This window comes from Lontra canadensis, unplaced genomic scaffold (genome assembly GCF_010015895.1).
Source record: "Lontra canadensis isolate GAN:19392208 unplaced genomic scaffold, GSC_riverotter_1.0 scaffold64, whole genome shotgun sequence".
NCBI classification, from domain to species: domain Eukaryota; kingdom Metazoa; phylum Chordata; class Mammalia; order Carnivora; family Mustelidae; genus Lontra; species Lontra canadensis.
In genome coordinates this window covers 2,103,741-2,123,644 of record NW_022631058.1, presented here as the reverse complement: position 1 = coordinate 2,123,644, position 19,904 = coordinate 2,103,741, and the positions used below count along the sequence as shown (strand labels likewise).

General features: G+C 33.8%; 1 protein-coding gene across 9 annotated transcripts in view; it reads left to right on the top strand.

Annotated features, from left to right (window-relative positions):
* Positions 1 to 19,904, top strand: part of CEP128 (centrosomal protein 128) — a 391,529-nt gene that overhangs the window by 41,922 nt on the left and 329,703 nt on the right. For all 9 annotated transcript variants that reach the window (XM_032878540.1, XM_032878542.1, XM_032878539.1 and 6 more), the window contains 2 exons: positions 389 to 461; positions 12,478 to 12,594. In XM_032878540.1, the coding sequence (XP_032734431.1) occupies positions 389 to 461; positions 12,478 to 12,594 (190 nt within the window). The remainder of the gene's footprint in view (positions 1 to 388; positions 462 to 12,477; positions 12,595 to 19,904) is intronic.

Here is a 19,904-nt window from a genome sequence, read left to right as displayed (position 1 = left end):
GTTTGTCTGACCCAGACGCATGTGCGAGTGAGGCAGAGAAACTTGACTTAAGCCAAATTAGGAGTCAAATTTCTTGTGAAACCTGGTGACTTAATTTTGTGAATTAAGATTTTAGGATCCCATTCTGCTTTACTTGTACCGCAAATGTAATTCCCAAATCAGCACCATTGACATCAACTAAGGATTTGTAGAAATGCACATTCTTGGGGACCATTGCAGATCTGTTGTTTCGGCAGTCCATCCTAAGTCCTCCAGGTATTTCATATGTTGGCTAATGTTTAAGAACCACTGCAGTAGAGTATTATGTAATAACATTATTATGTTGTAAATTTAACTAATTGTATATACTTTCTCAAACAGCCAACTTAAAATATTTTTCTTTCCCTAGGTCGGATGCTGAAACAAAAAGAGCTTTGGAAGAATTGACAGAAAAATTTAATGTAGCCCAAAAACAAGATGTGGTAAGAACTCTTTGTTAAAATAAGTAAGTAAAAAAAAAAAAAAATAAGTAAGTGATTTGATATGCAGATGGTAGTGTGGCTGGGCTTGTCATAATCACAGTGAAGTTTCATAGATTTTAACTTTTTGGGCGATCTATGTCATTTTGTCTAAAATCTATTCTTGTACTTCTTATAAAATATTCATGAATTTGGGTATTATAGTTTTTAAATGTTTACAGTGATAACATATTAGAGATAGAATTATTATTTGTTTAATTTTTAGAGTTTCCTTATGAATATTCAAAAGAGATCCAGCGATTCCATGGCTTTTGTTAAATGATGTTTGAAATACAGAATTTCTTGGTAGTGACTCTGTAGCACTCTACATTTTTAAAGTATTTTTAGTATTTTCATTTCACAAGCATGTATAATCATAATGGCTGCAAAGACCTGGCTGTCTGTTGTTGTTTGACATGATGCCAATTGAAAATACCCCTAATTCTCAAGTTTTATTTATCTCAAACTCAGATTGTTGACAGTCATTATTCGTGTTTTTTTTTTTAATCACTATTCTTGATGGAATTAAAGTGAAAAATGAAGTACATACAATGTCTGTTTCTTTGCATCTTCAGTTGCATCTCTGTTTGCTTTTTTAGGAGAAAAAAAATCAATAGCAATTGTTAACTAAACTTGGAAATTTACCAACTTCAGGAGCAATGTGTATTTATTTATCCCAGAGTACCTTTTGTTTTTTTTCAAGACCAGGAATGGTAGCAGACAGAATATTTTTCTTAACATGTTTTATTCAAACTGAAAATATAGGCAGATTTTTTTTTCTGCAGTTTTTATTGTGCTTATAGTCCCTTACATAGATTTTTTTTTTTTTTTTAAGATTTATCTATTTATTTGACAGACAGAAATCACAAGGAGGCAGAGAGGCAGGCAGAGAGAGAGGAGGAAGCAGGCTCCCCTCCGAGCAGAGAGCCCGATGCGGGGCTCGATTTCAGGACCCTGGGATCATGACCTGAGCCGAAGGCAGAGGCTTTAACACACTGAGCCACCCAGGCGCCCCAGATATGTTGAGTTTATTTTGGAGTTTGAATTCATTGGACATATATGCTAAGAAATGGATATCCTCTATTTTCAAAGAGATTAACTTAGTTACTCTACTTGCAGTGAAATTTGCCCGTTTCAAAAATTTGAATAAACATCTCACCTCATAAAAGCATATTCTTTTTGTGCTTTTGGTGCTGATTTCTTTGTGAAGCACCCAGAAAGATGAAGATATAATGTACTGTCCTCTGTTGAAATAGAAAAAAAATCTTTGCAATCAGTATCTGATGATAGGTCAACTAATGCTGTTATGGGATCAGGAAATGGGATACTTCTTTTTTTTACATGAAGTCCTAGATTTTTCAAAGCATACTAAGACCTTCAGTTTAAGTTGTGCCAATCTAAAATACTTTAACTATCATACTTCAAAGAAAAAGTGTTTTCTGAGGTTAACGCGTTGGAACCTTTTTTAGTTTATTGAAGTGGTCCACACCGCAAGAAGTCTATGCCATTGTCTGATTTACATACTATCTAAACAGGAACTGAACACGTACTTTGAAGAATGTAGCTCCCAGATCCTTTATAACTTACTAAATGATCTTCTGGCTCTTCTCACATAGTCTAGAGTGGAACCTGTCACCTGGCAGCAGAACCTGCTGGAGCTTTATCTTTTTTTTAAAAAAATTCTTAATTTTCTAAATTTGAAGGTATAGTTAACTTACAGCAAAGTACATGCATATAACTCAGTGAATTATTACAAGGTGAGCAGGCCCATGTAACCACCACCCAAATCTAGAAATAGAACATTACCAGTGCCCAAGAAGCCTCCTCATTCCCTGTCCTAATCACTACTCCTCCTTTTTCGAAGATGAATATTTTGACTTTTTACCCCATAAATTAATTTTGACCACTTTGAATTTTTTATGGAAGTGGAATCCTATAGGGCATGGTTTTGTGTGTCTGTTCTTTGCTAATCCTTAAGGTTATGGTATTTCAGGTGTTATGTCAAGTACTTCCAGCTTGTTTATTTTTATTGCTCTTTAGTATACCATTGTATGGATTTACTGCAATGTATTTTAACACGTTATGATATTTGAATTATTTCAAGTTTTGGGCTATTACAAATAAGACTGCTGTGAGTAATCTTATTCATGATTTTAATGCATATGTAAATGCATTTCTGTTGGTATGTAACATATAGTGTAATTCCTACATGCCTTCATCTGGTAGATACTGATAAACAGGTTTCCAAAGTGATTCCATTAATTTACATTCCCACTGGCAATGCAGAAGAATTTATGTTGCTTTTCATCATTTCCAGTACTTGGTATTATTAGTCTTTCAATTGTAGCCATTGTGTTAGGTGTTTATAGTCTCTCATCATGGTGTAATTTGCATCTTCATTATTACTAGATGATGAGCATTTTTTACATTTTGTCTTTTCTAGAGTTTCTCATCTTTTGGCCTGATATGGGCCTTATTTATCACATCATTGATATTTTTCTCCAATTTCCTACGGAATTGTCTGTTAGGAATACACTCCATTCTATTTTTTTTTTAAATTTAAATTCTGTTAATTAACATATAGTGTATTTTTTTCCATTTTATTTCTTTTCAGTGTTCCAAAATTCGTTGTTTATCCACCATACCCAGTGCTCCATGCAGTACGTGCCCTCTGTAATACCCATCACCAGGCTCACCCAACCCCAACCCCCTCCCCTCCAAAATCCTCAGTTTGTTTCTCGGAGTCCACAGTCTCTCATGGTTTGCCTCCCCCTCCAATTTCCCCCATCTCATTTCATATAGTGTATTATTAGTTTCAGAGGTAGAGTTCAGTGATTCATCAGTCTTATATAATACCCAGTGCTCATTACATCATGTGCCCTCCTTAATGTCCATCACTGAGTTACCCCTTTCTCCCACCTCCCTCCCCTCTAGCAACCCTCAGTTTGTTTCCTATAATTAAGAGTCTCTTATGGTTTTCTCCCTGATTTCATCTTATTTTATTTTTCTCTCCTTTCCTCTATGATACTGTTTTGTCTCTTTAATTCCATATATGAGTGAGATCATATGATTGTCTTTCTCTGATTGACTTATTTCACATAGCATAATACCCTTTAGTTCCATCCATGTCATTGCAAATGGCAAGATTTCATTTTTTTTGTTGTTGGCTGAGTCATATTCGATTGTATATAATATACCACATCTTCTTTATCCATTCATCTGTCAATGGACATCTAGGCACTTTTCATAATGTAGCTGTTGTGGACATTGCTGCTATAAATATTGGGTTGCAGGTACCCCTTTGAATCACTACGTTTATATCTTTGGGTAAATCCCTAGTGGTGCAATTTCTGGATTGTAGAGTAGCTCTATTTTTAACTTTTTGAGGAACCTCCATACTGTTTTCCAGAGTGGCTGTACCAGCTTGCGTTCCCAACAGTGTAAGAGGGTTCTCCTTCCTCTGCAATCTCATCAACATCTGTTGTTTCCTGACTTGTTAACTTTAACCATTCTGACTGATATGAGGTGGTATCTCATTGTGGTTTTGATTTGTCTTTCTCTGATGCTGCGTATTTTTTCATGTGTCTGTTGTCCATTTGTATGTCATCTTTAGAGAAATGCCTGTTCATGTCTTCTGCCAATTTCTTGATTGGATTGTTTGTTCTTTGGGTGTTGAGTTTGATAAGACATTTGCAAATATCTTCTCCCATTCTGTCAGTTGTCTTTTCTTTCAGTCAACAGAACTGTTTCCTTTGTTGTGCAAAAGCTTTTTATCTTGATGAAATCCCAATCGTTTATTTTTGCTTTGTTTCCCTTACCTTTGGAGATGTGTCTAGTAAGAAGTTCCTGCAGCCGAAGTCACAGAGGTTGCTGCCTCTGTTCTCCTCCAGGATTTTGATGGATTCCTGTCTCACATTGAAGTCTTTCATCCATTTTGAGTCTAGTTTTGTGTATGGTATAAGGAAGTGGTCCACTTTCATTCTTTTGCATGTGACTGTCCAATTTTCCTAACACCATTTGTTGAAGAGACTTTTTTTTCCATTGGATATTCTTCCCTGCTTTGTTAGAGATTAGTTAACTATAGAGTTGAGTGTCCATTTCAGGGTTCTCTATTTTGTTCCACTGAACTATGTGTCTGTTTTTGTGCCAGTACCATGCTGTCTTGGTGATTGCAGCTTTGTAATATAGTCTGAAGTCTGGAATTGTGATGCCACCAGCTTTGGTTTTCTCTTTAAGAATAGAAATCCACTCCATTCTTGTTGGCTATTGACTATTTTCTTTTTTGAGATGTCAGTTTGCTTCTTTTTGCCTACTTTTTTTTTTTTTAATTCAGTGTCTTTTCATTATTGATTTGTGGGAGGTCTTTCTTTTATATATGAGCTCTCTGTCAGTTATATGTATTGCATTGTTGTCTCCAATTATCCAGAGCTGTTTCATCACATTCTTAAAACTTTCTTAATGAGGTCTTCTGTTGAAATTTAATCTAGTTCAGTTTTCTATCTCTTCTTTTGTGGTTATTTGCTTTTTTGACCTGTTTAAGAAATTGGTCCATTTCCTCAGATCATGAAAATGTTTTCTTACATAATATTCTAGAAGCTTATTATTTTACCTTTTACATTAAGATCTAATATCCACTTGGAATTGATGTTCAAGGTATGAACCTACATTTTATATGATATCTAATTGATTTGGTTTCATTTATTGAGAGAACCACCCCTTTGTTATTACTTTACAGTCCTATCTTAGGTGTAAATCAAATGTTCATATGTGCAGACATTTGTTTCTGGACTTAGTCAATCTTTTGGTTCGTTTGTCTATTCCGGTGTCCATTTTGCATTGTCTTGATTACTGTTGTTTTATGATAAGTTGTGATATGGTATAGTAAGTCCTTCCACGTTGTTTTTCAGGTTTATCCTGTGTATTCTTTCTCTGAATTTCTGTATACATTTTAGAATTAGCATGTGAAATCATTAAAAACCTAAGATCTTGGTTAGATTACATTGTATCTATAGGTCAACGTGGAGGGAATTGACATTTTTATAATGTTGAGTTTTCCAATTTATGAACAGAGCAAATTCTTTCATTAATATTGTATAGTTTTTTTTTTTTAAATCTGGAGATCTTATGTGTTATATATTAATTTTAACATTTATTTTTTGACTTTGATATTTTTATGCCATTTTAGAGAGTATCACTTAACATTAAAAAATTAATAATCTTTGTCTCTCTTTAATTTTTAAATTTTTTTGGGGGGAAGAGGGGCAGAGGGTGAGAGGGAAAGAGAATCTTAAGGAGCCTGATCTCATGACCCCGAGATCATGATCTGAGCCAAAATCAAGAGTTTGTTGCTTAATTGACTGAGCCATCCAGGTGCCCCACCTTCAGTTTTCTTCATTTCTTTCTGTGTCTCATTACTTTTTGCATTCTGAGATTCCTCATCTGCTTAAAAACATACTTTGAAGTTTTCTTCAGAGTGTATCTACATATGCCTGAGTGAATTCCATTTACAATTTCATTTGGAGTGGGTTCTTTTGTGACAGATCCTCTTTGTATTTGTCTGAAAATATCTTTATTTCACTTTTTTGTTAGAAAAGATTTTCACTGGTTATAAAGTTCTAAATAATCCCTTTTTCCTCCCAGTCTGTATTTCGAAGATATTTCATCATTTTCTCAGTTCCATTGTTTCTGTTGAGAAGTCAGCTGTTATTCTTGTTGGTGCTTTTTGTATGATAATATATATTTTTCTCTAATTTGCTTTTGAGTTTTTCTTCTTACTCTTTGGTTTTCTGCAGTTTTACTATGAGGAGCTTAGTTGTATTCCTTTGATTTGTGCCTATTCCCTTTGTGTCTTATATTCATTTTTATAAATATATTGTTTTTTCATTACTTACTTTGAATATTTTCTTTGGACTTTTTATTTACTTGTTCTTTCTTCAGCTGAATCAACTCTTGTTAACCCACCTACTGATTTTGTATTCTCATTTACCACATATTTCACTTCTAGAATTTTGATTTTATTGTTTTTAACTTTGTAGTTCTTTGGCAAAATCCTCAATCTGTGTATCTGTGTCATAACTTCATTGTCAAGATCTTCTAAAGCTCTGTTTCTATTTGTTATCTCTTATTTTTCTTGGATTTTGATCACATTGCTTTTGCCTACTGTTTATTTTTGATTATCTTGTTACTTTTGACAGAAAATGTATTTCATTTTTATTTAATAAGGATAATTAATTTGATAATTTTTATGTATGAGAATATGTATTTATTTTTTGCTATAGAATAAGGGCCATAGCAGTCATGGATTACCTTATTTTTTTGTGCTATTTTAATGTTAAAACTTCAATGATGAGTTTCAACTATTTCTAGTTCACCTTATTCCTGGTGGATGACCATTCAGGAATCTAGTCCAAAGTCTGGGGGTGGGGTTGGGGAAGTTTAACTAGGCACCCCCCTCCTTGGAAAATCTCTCACCTCCAGTTTTTCCTCTGTAGCCCCACACATCTGTTAAAAACTCTGTTTAGATTCTGAGTATTACAACTGCTTTTTCTGAAGTGGGTTATATTTCAGGGAGAAGAGATGGACTAACCTCTGAGGTTTTTTTTTCCTTCTCATTCATTTTGGTCTCATATATCTTTCCAGTGCCTTAAAACTGTTTTTTGTTTAAATTTTCTAGTTTTTTGAATTATTTTTAGTGGAAGGTTTGTTCTGAATTATCTAGGCTGTCATTTTTGGAAATGAAACTCCATGAATGTCTTGCATATATATGGTTCTTTTACTATATTTGGTATTTCTAATGCTGTTTCTATCAGGATTTTGCTGTTTTGCAGCCATTTTATGAGGCTCCTTTAACTTGGTACATAGGTATACAACTTGTGAGTATGCTTATAACACAGACTTTGCTCCAAACTCAAATATCCTCAATGTTCTGCTGAGATTTTTGTAGTTTTGAGTAAGGTATGGACAGTTTTACTGTCATGCTGCTTTTTGATGTTGTTAGTCGGGAGAGTTTGAGTTTGGAATTTGAAAATACTAAGTCGCATGGTGCACATTACATTTGTTAATGTTTTACCTTTCACTGCTTACAAAGAACCATAATGAAGAGTTACTTCATTTTTATTTCTTTTATATAGCAAATAAAACTAGTAACTACTATCTGCAGTCAAGAGTGTTGATGAGGGTCTGAAATGTAATTACTGAGCTAAAAGTTAACAGCTGAATTCACAGAATGTTCACTTCTTTTATTCTTATTACCATGTATTAAGAATTACTATATTTTAGATAGAGCTATGATTGAACAACTGGATGTCACACCTCACTAGTGCTCAGCTCATTGGTGTAATTGGTGTATACAGTTCCCCAGTTTACCTAACTGCACAGTGTGCCTAGCTCATCAGGATGTATTTTTTTATAGTGTCTAAACCTGGAAAATTATACACACTTAATTATGCAGTTGAATTGTTCAACTGCTAGTTCCTCCCATCAAGTTGTATTGCTATAGCTTGTTTTGTGTTTTCTGTAATTTGCTTTCAAAGTAGGGGTATCTCCTAATTGAGGTATCTCCTAATTGAGGGCATCTCATACCTCATATGGGTGTATGTAGTCCTGATTGAGAAAAATTGTCTAATGCCAAACTTAAAAATAATATTGTTGAATTTTGGAAGGTCTTCTGAAGGCCACATGATGTTTGTTTCCAATTTATACAAGGCTTAATATAAATTTTCTAATTCACTTACTCCAATTGAAGTCAACATTTACATTTTATAACTTTGACATACTGTGTTGTATTTGTGAATTCATGATAGCATGCTGTCAGAGAACATTTAGTTTTGTTATTTGAATGTTAAACTTCTCAGAGGCTGCAGCTGTTTCCCTTCTCCAGATTTAAGTTTGAATTAAAATTACCAAAGTGATGCATGTTCACTGTGGAAAACTTTAAAATGTTGTGCAAATACATAAAGAAAAATGAACGTCTGCCACTATCTCTCACCAATTTCAGTTTCTTTGGTACATACTGTTATTCACTTTTATTGTGCATTACTCTGAGGCTATAGCTGTTTATCATGCATTTTCTCAATAACTAAAATATATCTTGAAAGTTTATAGGACACAGTTTTCTCTGAGAGGCAAAAAATGTTGGTTCCTATCAGACATGCTGAGATTTGATTTGTTAATCCTTTATGATTCATAGACTTTTGTTTGTTTAGTTTCTTTTATACTTCCCATTAGAAGGGCATAGTTATTATTTATAACATATTATGGAAAATATTTTCCATTAAGATTTAATTTTGTTAACAATCAATATTGCATGGGCCTCATACCACAGGGGAAATTTCAGTTCATTAGTTGTCTAGATTCTACCCATTTGAGTGTGATATGAATACTTATTAAGTTTGATTATTCATGGAGGAAAAGTCAATTTTATTTCAGTTTTCTATAGGAGGGTCACTAAATTAAAAATCTAAACATGGATCTAGCTGTTTCTGGAAGAGTTGGTCATTAATTGAACTCAGAATTCTGTCAACACTGCATTTAGGATAACATGGTTATTGCATAGATTACAACAACAGAATAGATAACAAATATTTATTGAAGTGTATTTTAAACCTGATACCTACCTACCACAACAACTGGAACAAATGAGTATCAGTGCATGTTTATTGAATGAATGCATGAAAATGGACCTGGGGCTTATAAGATGCTGCTGGAAAGGGAGATCTGCATTAGGCTTATTTTTCTCACTGATCAGTTGTGTCACCTCTGGTTAATAACTTCATCTCCTGAGTCTTCTTTTTAGAGTAAAGGATTTGGATAAAAATCCAAAATACCTCCCAAGTTTTTATCTTATTTTGTGTTTTTTTTTTCTTCTAATAAGTGATTCATTCCTTTTGATTCAACAGTGCCATTTAAAGATTGTTTCTTGAATTTATAAAAATTATCCTATATTGGAGTATTTGCCATAGCATCTATTAGTAACAATAAATGTTATCCCATTATCAGTAGGATACTGATAGTAGGAATTATTTTAATCAATTAGGGCAAACTATGCATTTGTTAAGAAAAAGGATGTGATTTGTTGTCATGGAAAGTTACCCATGATATGTCAACTGCCGAAAACTTATAAAATATTATGTATAACACCTCATTTTTAAAGAAGTGAACTGGATATGTGTTTGACTAGTCATGCACATATGCAGAGAAAAATTTCTGAGTATACAACCATATACTATCAGTGTTTTTCTCTTCATGGGTGGTATTAGCAGATTGTATTTATTTCTTTTTATCATTCTTTATTATTTATTTTTAACTGTGGTAAAATTTATCATCATATCACTTTTAAAAGATTTTATTGACTTATTTGAGAGAGAGAAAGAAAGAGATGGGGTGGGGAGGCACAGAGGGAGAAGGAGAAGCAGACTCCCCACTGAGCAGGGAGCCAGACCCCAGGGCTTGATCGCAGGACTCTGGGATCCTGACCTGGACCGAAGGCAGATGCCTAACTGACTAAGCTACCCAAGTACTCCTCACTTTTTTTTTTTTTTTTAAGATTTATTTTATTTTTAAGCTTTAGTTTAAGTTGAGAGAGAGGGAGAGAGAGCGCACCTGAGTTGTGGGGGATGAGAGAGGAGAGTGAGTCTTAAGCAGATTCCTCTCTGAGCGCAAGGCCCAATGTCCGGCTTGATCTCACAACCCATGAGATCCTGACATGAGCAAAGACCAAGAGTCTGATGCTGAAACAACTGGGGCACTGGCCAGGCAACCCTATCACTGTATCACTTTTAAATGTTAAGTAGTGTTATGCCCATTCACTGTTTTAGAACTCTTTTTACCTTGCAAAACTGAAACTACACCCATTAAGCAACAACTTTCCATGATACCCTTTTTCCAGTCCCTGGACATCACCTTTCAACTTTCTGTCTCCATAACTTTGACTACTCCAGGTATCTCATTTAAGTGGAATGATACAGTATATTTGTCCATTTGTGATTGGCTTATTTCACTTAGCATAGTGTCTCCAAAGTTTATCCATTTTGTAGAATGGATAAGAAGTTTGTTCCTTTTTAAGACTGGATAATACTCCATTGTATGTGTAACCACATTTGGTTGATCCATTTATCTGTCAGCGGACACTTGGGTTGCTTCCATCTTTTGGCTATTGTGAATAATGCTGCTATAAACATGCGTCTACAAATATCTCTTCAAGACCCTCTTTCAATTCTTTTGGGTATATGCCTATAAATGGAATTGCTGGTAATTCTATTTTCAATCTTTTTAAAAGAATCAACATATTGTTTTCCATATGATCTGTACAATTTTATATTCCTACTAAACTAACAGTATATCAGGGTTCCACTTTCTCTTCCAACACTTGTTATTTCCTGTTTTTTTGATTTTGTTTTTGATAGCAGCCACCCTAATGAGTTTGAGATGATCCTGTATTTTTTTTTTCTGATAAGTTTTGCTATTAATTACTTTTTAAAATTAATTATTTTTATTAACATATGAAGTGTTACTTGCCCCCAGGGTATAGGTCTGTGTATCGTCAGCTTACACACATCACAGCACTCACCATATCACATACCCTCCCCAATGTTTATAACCCAACCACCCTCTCCATTCGCTATTAATTAATTTTTATATTCAGAGTGAACTATAAAGGTATTTCCATTTTGTAAAAATTGCATAAATTAACAGCCTTTTATTTTTTAGTATTTCTCCAATATTATTTACTTTTACAGCAGGTACTACATTTATTTCAGATGCAGTAGTAAATTATTTATTGGGGTATTAAAGTTGATTACTATGATAAATCAGAAGCTTGATGCTGAATGGTATTTTGAGTTTTTAGTAAAACACTATCAGAGTAAATATCTTAATTGTTTTTAAGCAAAAAAAGGTAGAAAACCAAGAATTTTCATTCTTAGTAAATATTAGGTGCTAATTTTTTTGATAGAATATTTTTGCTCAGGTTTTATTAACTAAACTTATATTTACCAGTATCATTTAAAAAATTGATTTGGTGTATAATTTATCATAAAGTTTAACCTGCTTTATGTGCACAATTCAGTGCTTTTTAGCAAATGTACTGAGTTGTGTAATCATCACCGTGGTCCAGTTTAGAACATTTCTGTTGCCCCAGTAAGACTCCTTGTGACCAGGACCCTTCTGGCTGTATAGAATTGTTAGCAAAATATTTCTTATTACAGGGCTATGTTTATTGCTTCTCTTAAATGAACCCAAATGTCTTTTATCCTCCCATAGCTTCCTGCGTGAAATATGCACATCATCAAATAGGTAAATTTTATTTAGGGGACTGTATGATGATATGCATGAAATGTATTGAATTTGTACAACTTTTAGCAAGGAAAATCTTGCATCAGAGAAAATATTCTTTTATGTTTATTTTAGAGAGTCCCAATTAAACATTTTTCTGTTTGACTTTAGTTTTTGATCTTTTACGGCTGGTTTATTTTCTGTAGATCACAGTAGAAAAGATTGACAAGCTAATGAAAAACACATTTAATTATTTGCTGCTCATAGACATCAAAACTTTTCTAGGCAGGTCATGTTTATAGAAAATTTAAATGAAAAAGAACTAACTAGAACAGTTTATCATTAATAGAATAAAAAATGCTGTTGTTGGCAAACTTGGTATTTCCCTTCTACTTCACCAGAGGGCACTCTTTTCTAGTATATTTTAATTCTGTTCTATTGAATTATTATACTTTGAAAGATTTAAGTCCTTTATTGGGATCCAGATTTGGATTATTTAGAGGCTAATGATTGTTTTCTTTTGTAACTTTCAGTCCATTTTTTTTTTTTTTTGGTGATCTGTTTTATAATAGCATTAAAAAGGACGCTATAAACAAGCCATTTTTAAATGCTTAGGTGGTAGTGTATCTGGCATAAAATATCTCTTCAGTATATTCTCTTTTTGCCTAACAGCTCTGTAATGTCACTGTTTCTGTCTCTTCATGTTAAGGTTTCAGATCGGGTGGAACGACGGCTTCAGGAAATAGAAAGAGAGATGCGCACAGAAAGAGAGCTGGTGGAAAAACGTCAGGATCAGCTGGGAGTTATTTCTTTGCAGCTACAGGAGGTTTGTGAAAAATACTTTCTCAGAATGTAAATCTTGAGTTCGGATAGTTTGGATACTTATTTAGCCATTGTTAAAATTGTTAGAGTTCCTTGGTCATTGCATGTATATTTCAGTGCATCTGAGAAGTATAGCATGTACGTTATCTAGTTCAGTGTGTGAAGATAGCCCTATCTAGTTCAAACCCAAAGTCTACTGCTTGCTGGCTGTGGTGACCTTGGGCAAATTCCTTCGCTTTTCTAGGCCATTTCCTCTGTGGAAAATGGAAATAGTAATAGTATTTACCTAATCATGTTGGTGTGAGGTTAAATGAGTTAATGCTTGTAAAGCACTTAGTACAGTATTATAAAGCACTTAATATCTGGCATGTGCTCAAAAATGTTAACTGAAAGTATGATTATTCTGATCAGTTTTCCTTGGCGTGAACTAGACCCCAGGGGTCAGCAAACTATGGCCACCGGGCCAAATGTGGCCCATTGCCTAGTTTTTGTAAATAAAGTTTTATTGGAACACAGCCATTTGTTCATTTACTGTTTGTGGGTGGTCTTTTGACACTGTGGCAGCACTGAGGAGTTGTTAAAAGAGACCATCTAACCCACAAAGCCCAAAATATTGACTTTCTGGCCCTCTTATAGGAAGTTTGCCAACCCCTGGACTAGACTATGGTCATACCATTCCAAAACTGAGATCGCTTACCTTTTAGGTATCTTTTTTATTTTGAAATTTCAGACTTAGGAGGAAGTTGAAAAATTAGAACAAAGGATTTCTGTATACCCTTTACCTAGATCGCTCCAATATTCACATTTTATATGTATGTTATAATAATAATAATGTATAAGTTATATATTACATATACATAATTTTTTGAGCTAGTTGCAGACGTGATGTAAATACTTCTACACCTAAATAATATTGTGTGCACATTCTCTTCCATAATCATAGGAATTTAATGCTGGATTAATACTATGATATAATCTATAGTTTTTTTTTCACATTTAACCACTAACATCCTTTTCTGGTCCAGGCTATAATACAGGGTCACATACTGCATTTGACCATTGTGTCTCTTTAGTCTCCTTTGATCTGGAACAGTTTTTTTCAGTTTTTCTTTGTCATTTATGACCTTGACAACTTTGCAGAGTACTGGCCAGTCACTTTGTAGAAGTCTTGCATTTTGGTTTGTTGATGCTGTCTCATGACTAAATTCAGATTCAGGTGATGGACTTTTGGCAGGAAACACAGAGAATTGGTGTTGCATTCTTCCCAGGATATCTTATTAGAAGGCATATAAATGTCCCATTACTGGTGAAAACTGAACACTTGGTTAAAGTGTTGTCTGCCAAATTTCTCCACTGTAAATCTTAATAGTATGCCTTTTTAAGTTTTTATTTTATGTGGAGATTCTTTGAAACTTGAAAATAGCTTATTATCGTATTTTCACCCATAGATTTTAACATTTATTAATATTCTTTCATGAAACAGTTATTACTATAAGTGATGCTAAATGGTGTTTCTTTTTTTTAACACATTCTATCACTTTTTCTGCATTTATTAATTGGATTCATACTGTGAGGAAAGGCTTTCCATTTTCCTTTAATTAATTAATGGTGTAGATTTGTAAATTTCATTGTATTATGTTGGTTATGTTTTATTACTATCATTATAGAAAATTGATTTGTTGAATTTCCTTTAAATGTGTCTTAGATCTATACATAAAGTATAAAAAATCGAGACAAAATGAAAGATTATAAAAAGGATTTCTTTTTCTTTTACAAAGTGATTTTCTCTAAAAGTGGTGTTCTATAAATGCACGTATATGTGCTTGAAGATCATTGACCCTTATAAATTGGAGGATTAAAAAAAAATTTTAATTTTTAGGAGATACTACCAATTGAAAACTAGGTGCAAAAATGGCAACCCTGAAATTATAATGTAAGCAATAGAAAATCTGCTTTTGTTTTCTAAAATTCCTTTTTCCTCTATTTCACAAAAGGAGGCATACCCTTGTTAGTAGGTAATTACTTTGAAGAGGATACTTTGTTGAATAATTAGATACAGCATGTGGGTAGCCTTCTTTTTTAAACCTTGATTTTTATACATTTGTTCTCAAAGTAAATTGCATCTGGTGAGCATAAGAATAGACAATTGTTCTTTTTTGCAAGAGAAAATTAGAGAAATTTTCCATACTTATTTTCTTCTTTCTTTGCAGAATGCATAAAATTACAAAGAGGGAGAGGAAGATTGCTTCCCATCCTTGTTCTTGAGAAACCAGAGCCTGAAATTTGCATTGTAATTGTCAGTTTGACTAAAAGCTTGAGCTGTGATTTAGAATTCCATCTCTGACAATACAGTAGAGGATCACTATTGATAAGAAATGTTTAATTTCATATTTTGTCACTTTAATATAAGTGGTGACCCATATGCTTTTAAAAGGTGGTTTTTGGATTAAACAGTGCAGTGGAAGCTAAAAAGGATTAATATAGACTGATATGTTTTCCTTCTCCCAAGTTAAGTGGCTTAGGCTGATCTGGAAAGGTCATGTTTAAGGAGAGGAGACACTTTGCTTTCTTTTCAATATTAAAAAATACTTTTCCAAATACTTATACTGTATGATAATAGTAACTGATATATTTTGTTTCTGGCTATGGTGAGAAAATGAATTTATAGATGAGTAAGGAGATCTGGACTTTCAGCCACTGTGCTCTTCTGCCTTCCTTAAAGATATATATAATTCAATGTTAGTGAAAATTAGGACATTTAAAAATTATTAAGTGATTAGAAGTATTCATTAAAAATTCCAGGATATCAGCGATTTCTAGGTATAATGTCGTATTATGGGGAGGCTGTGTGTACTTTTGGCTAAAACTTGCTTCCTTTTAGTGATCTAATGAGGTCCTTAGGTCCTTGGAGCTTTATCTGTTCCCATTTAATGAAAAATACAGTATTAATCATTGGAAATTGGTTGAGGAACAGCCACTCTCCTCTTCCTATTTAGTGGTCTTAAGGAATTGTTCACTCTTTAATGAGTTGATGTGTGTTTTTTCCTCTCTTGGTCTAAGCAGGAAGGCTGTGGACACTCTGTAATCTGCTTCCTTGAGTCTCCACTAACTAGTCATGTGCTACTGATGTCACATGAATGTCAGATTTTCTTAACTTGGTAAGGATCTTCAACTGGCCTTCAGACTAAATTGAATATTTTATCTTTGTCTTCATTTGAATGACTTAAAATGAAGTACACGAGATAAATGCTGAATGCATATTTGTATATGCCTTTCAGAACATTTCATAGAATATTAAAGTGCTAGTTCTCCCACTTACTCCCACCAGTAATATGCCATGCTTTCCAGTGATTTAGGGTGAATCAGGTGCCTCAAGGTTGTAGGTACTTCATGGAGAAGTCTATGGGGAAGTTGAAGAATGGAATCTTAATTGAAGATGGTGAAGATTAGTAGGGGATTGGTAGGTGTAAGATGGGCGCTCAGCTCAGTGGTTTTCAGTCTGTATATCTATGAGAAACCAGATTATGTGAGCCTCATCGATAATGTTAAAGCCTTGTACAGAAAACGATAGATTTTTTTCCCGATATTTTTCTTCATCTTTTGGCATCTGTACCAATTGTGAAAGCCTAATGAAGAAATGCTATTTGTTCCTTCCCAGAAATGTCATTGTGGCTCCAGAGATGCTGAGTAATATGGATACTTCACCTAAGAAAAACCTTGGGTACAGTTTATAAATGTATTTAGTTTGAACTCATTAAGGGAGAAGCTTCTAAGGAAGCCAAGAATGTATTCCTAATGTCCTCTTAATAGCTTTAGCATTTCTCTTGAGACCTCTGTGTCAATTCAGAGGAGAATCTAGTCAGGCATATGTTCTAAGGTGTCCTCATTAACCCCTTCCTTTAGAGACTCCCCTGCTTGGCTTGGATTGACCAGGAGACCTTTCTGAGGCTGGTTGATTTTGGACTTCACTTATCTTCCCAAGGCTGAATTGTATAACTTTTGCTTGGCACTTTACCCTTCTGTTTCCATAGTCAATGCCCCGATATTTTCACAGACAAGTATCCCCTTCCCCGCTGATGTTACTCAATGCCTTTTAAATAAATGCCTCTTAAATCACTCTGACATTGACCAGCCCAATAGCCCCCCTGGGCTTTGAGAAAGACCATTACACTATACAATTCAATGGGAGTTTCAAGTACAAGCTCTGTGGAAAGCATGAGGGAGGCCCAGAAAATGCACCTTATTTTCCTAGTCCTTTGGGACATGAGCTCTAGAATGTGGTCCTTTTGAGGCTTGGGTGACCAGGTGGGATGTAGTAAGCACTGAGTAACACAGTTGGGGGGACATGCAAGGACACTCAGACTACCAGCGGCATGAAAGTAGAGTATCACAATAGGACAACTACACATGTGCTATTCTGTAGGAAACTGTGTGTAGCTAGGGAAAATTCTAGAACTCTTCCTCTATTGTTTATTCTTTATGGGGTGGAGCTCTATGTGTAGGTTAAGTCTGAGCCTTAATTTAAGTCCTGGTTTTTATTCTTTTAATAAACTCTAATGCCATTGACTAGTTTCCTCCTTTTGCAATGATGGCTTTTTTTTCTCCTCATTGTTCTTTTTCTAGTGATGTATTTTTTTTTTTTTAAAGATTTTATTTATTTATTTGACAGACAGAGATCACAAGTAGGCAGAGAGGCAGGCAGAGAGAGAGGGGAAGCAGGCTCCCCGCTGAGCAGAGAGCCTGATGTGATCATCGATCCCAGGACCCTGAGACCATGAACTGAGCTGAAGGCAGAGGCTTTAACCCACCGAGCCACCCAGGCGCCCCTCTAGTGATCTATTTAACATGAGTTTTTTTTTTCCCAGGTTATTACGAATTAATTTCTTGATATTTAATTGTATTCTTTTTGAACGTTTTGCATTTTTAACATTTCACATAGTATGTACTTAATAAATATTTGTCAAATGCATTAAGTAGTGACCATATTCATACATTGTTTTGATCCACTGTTTTAGTTTTATTTCTTACATAATTCTTTGAACATTTTTATTAGGTAATTTAATATGAAAAGTATTTATTCATACATAATTTAAATGTATAACTAAATGTGATCATATTATAAATGCTCATACATTCTCTTTTTAATGCAGCTTTTGTTTTATTTGCTTGGCTTATTCCCCCCACCTCCTCCCGCACCCCCGCTCCCCATCTCTTATGTATTCTCTGATCATCAACCATTAACCCCATTCCCTAAGAAGAAGGAACCAGTGTGAACAGCCTGGTAGATTGATCCCTTTATATTTTCCTTAATCGTTACTCTTAATTATCCTAGACAGATGTATATGGACCATATTTGTCTTTGCATATATAGGACTTTTTTGGTATGTTTCATTTTAATAAAATGAGATCACATTTTACACACACACACACACACACACACATACACACACACACACAATTCTGCTTTTTGCTTTTTCCTCTCACCAGTACTTTCTGGAAATTCCTTGAACTAGCTGATGTGGTTCTAACTTAATCTTTTATTATCAGAGATGAATTTTTATTATAATAGAGGCTACCAGATTATTTTTTCCAAAAGGTTCTAACCTTTTACATTTCTGTTAGTAAAATGGTTGAAAATGGCACTTTTCCCTACATTCTCTTTAATTTTTGCCAGGCTCATGGGTATCAAGTGTTAACTCATTTTTATGTTTATTTGCATTTCTCTATTAGTGAATTTGAATATCTTTTCACATTTTTTTTTGGCAGTTTGCATTTGTGCCTGTGCAGATAGCTTGTTTATCATTTGCTCATTTGAAAATATTAGATTACTGTGCTTTCCCTCAGGAATTTTACTTTTTTAGTGGCACGAGGAAGGACTCTGTTATTTTTTATGTGACTAATGAGTTGCCTCAGCATCATTTTTGAATAATTTGTCTTTCCCCTCTGATTTAAATGCCACTTCTGTCATATATTTAGTTTCCCATGGTCTCTCTCTGGTTCTATATGCTTTTCTATTGATCTGTTTGTCTACCCCTGAATTGATATGATTTTATCTCCATTATTATAGCTTTCATTATACTTTGGTAAATGATAATGAAAATCTCTTGTCATGTTCCTTGAAAAATCCTGCTGGCATTTTGATTGTAATTATATTCACTACATAGATTAATTTGAAGAGAGGTGTTTTCTAGTGTTCTTCAATAATGTTTTATAATTATATATAAAGGTCTTATTCATCTTTTGTTGGACTTATTCCTAAGTATCTTTCTATTGTGAATGGAATATTTTCTTTTATTACATCTCTGATTGGTTAGTTATAGTATATAGGAGTGTAATTTGTTTTATGCATGGCTCTTGTATGCAACAATTTTGCTTAGTGATCTTATTTTATAATTTGTTAGCAGCTTTCATGTATTACTATCATGTACTATATACTGTGTAGATAATCATATATGAAATGAAAGGCAATTTAGTCTCTAACTTTATAATTCTTTGTCGTTGCTTTATTGCATTGGCTAGAAACTTAAGTGCAATGTCGACTAGAAATAAAGAGCAAGAATTCTTGCTTTATTCCTGTTTTTATAGGGATGCTTCTAAAGTGTTAATCTTGTTGCATGTGTTTGCTTCTGGTTTTTTCAATGCTGTTCTCTACCAGATTAAGAACAAACATTGCCTTCTATTCCTAGATTTTGAAGAGTTGTGTTTGTTTCTTTTAAAAAAATTATAATGTGTTGTAGAATTTATCAAATACTCTTGGTGCTTGCTATATTTCTTTTTTGATATTGAAATATGGTTGACTTTATTAATCGATATTGACCCCTCCCAGCATTTATTTGGTTATAATGTATTATTTTTTATACATTGCTGAGTTAATTTGCTAGTGTTTTCTTAGGACTTTTATATTTCTATTAATGATTGAGGGCTTATAGGTTTCTTTCTACTGCTCTTTTTGGTTTTGGAAGCAAGGTTACATTAACCCCATAAAATGAATTAGGTAGATTCTTTTTCTCTTTTCTAGCTCTGTTTAAGAGAGGTACTGTCTGTTTCTTGATTGTTTATTAAAACTCACCTATAAAACCATTTGTACCTGTTATCCTTTTAGTGGCTGAGGTTTTCAGTTTTTCTTCTTTTTTGTTTGTTTGTTTGTTTTGGTTTGTATAGCTTTTTATTTTTTAAGTCAGTTTGATAATTGATGATTTTTCGTTATCCATTTTGCCTGTATTTTGAAGTTCATTTTAAAAGCAATCTTAGCCCTGATTTATTATTTTTAAATCTTGCTTTGAAGCTATATACTTTCTTGCTTAAATATTAGCT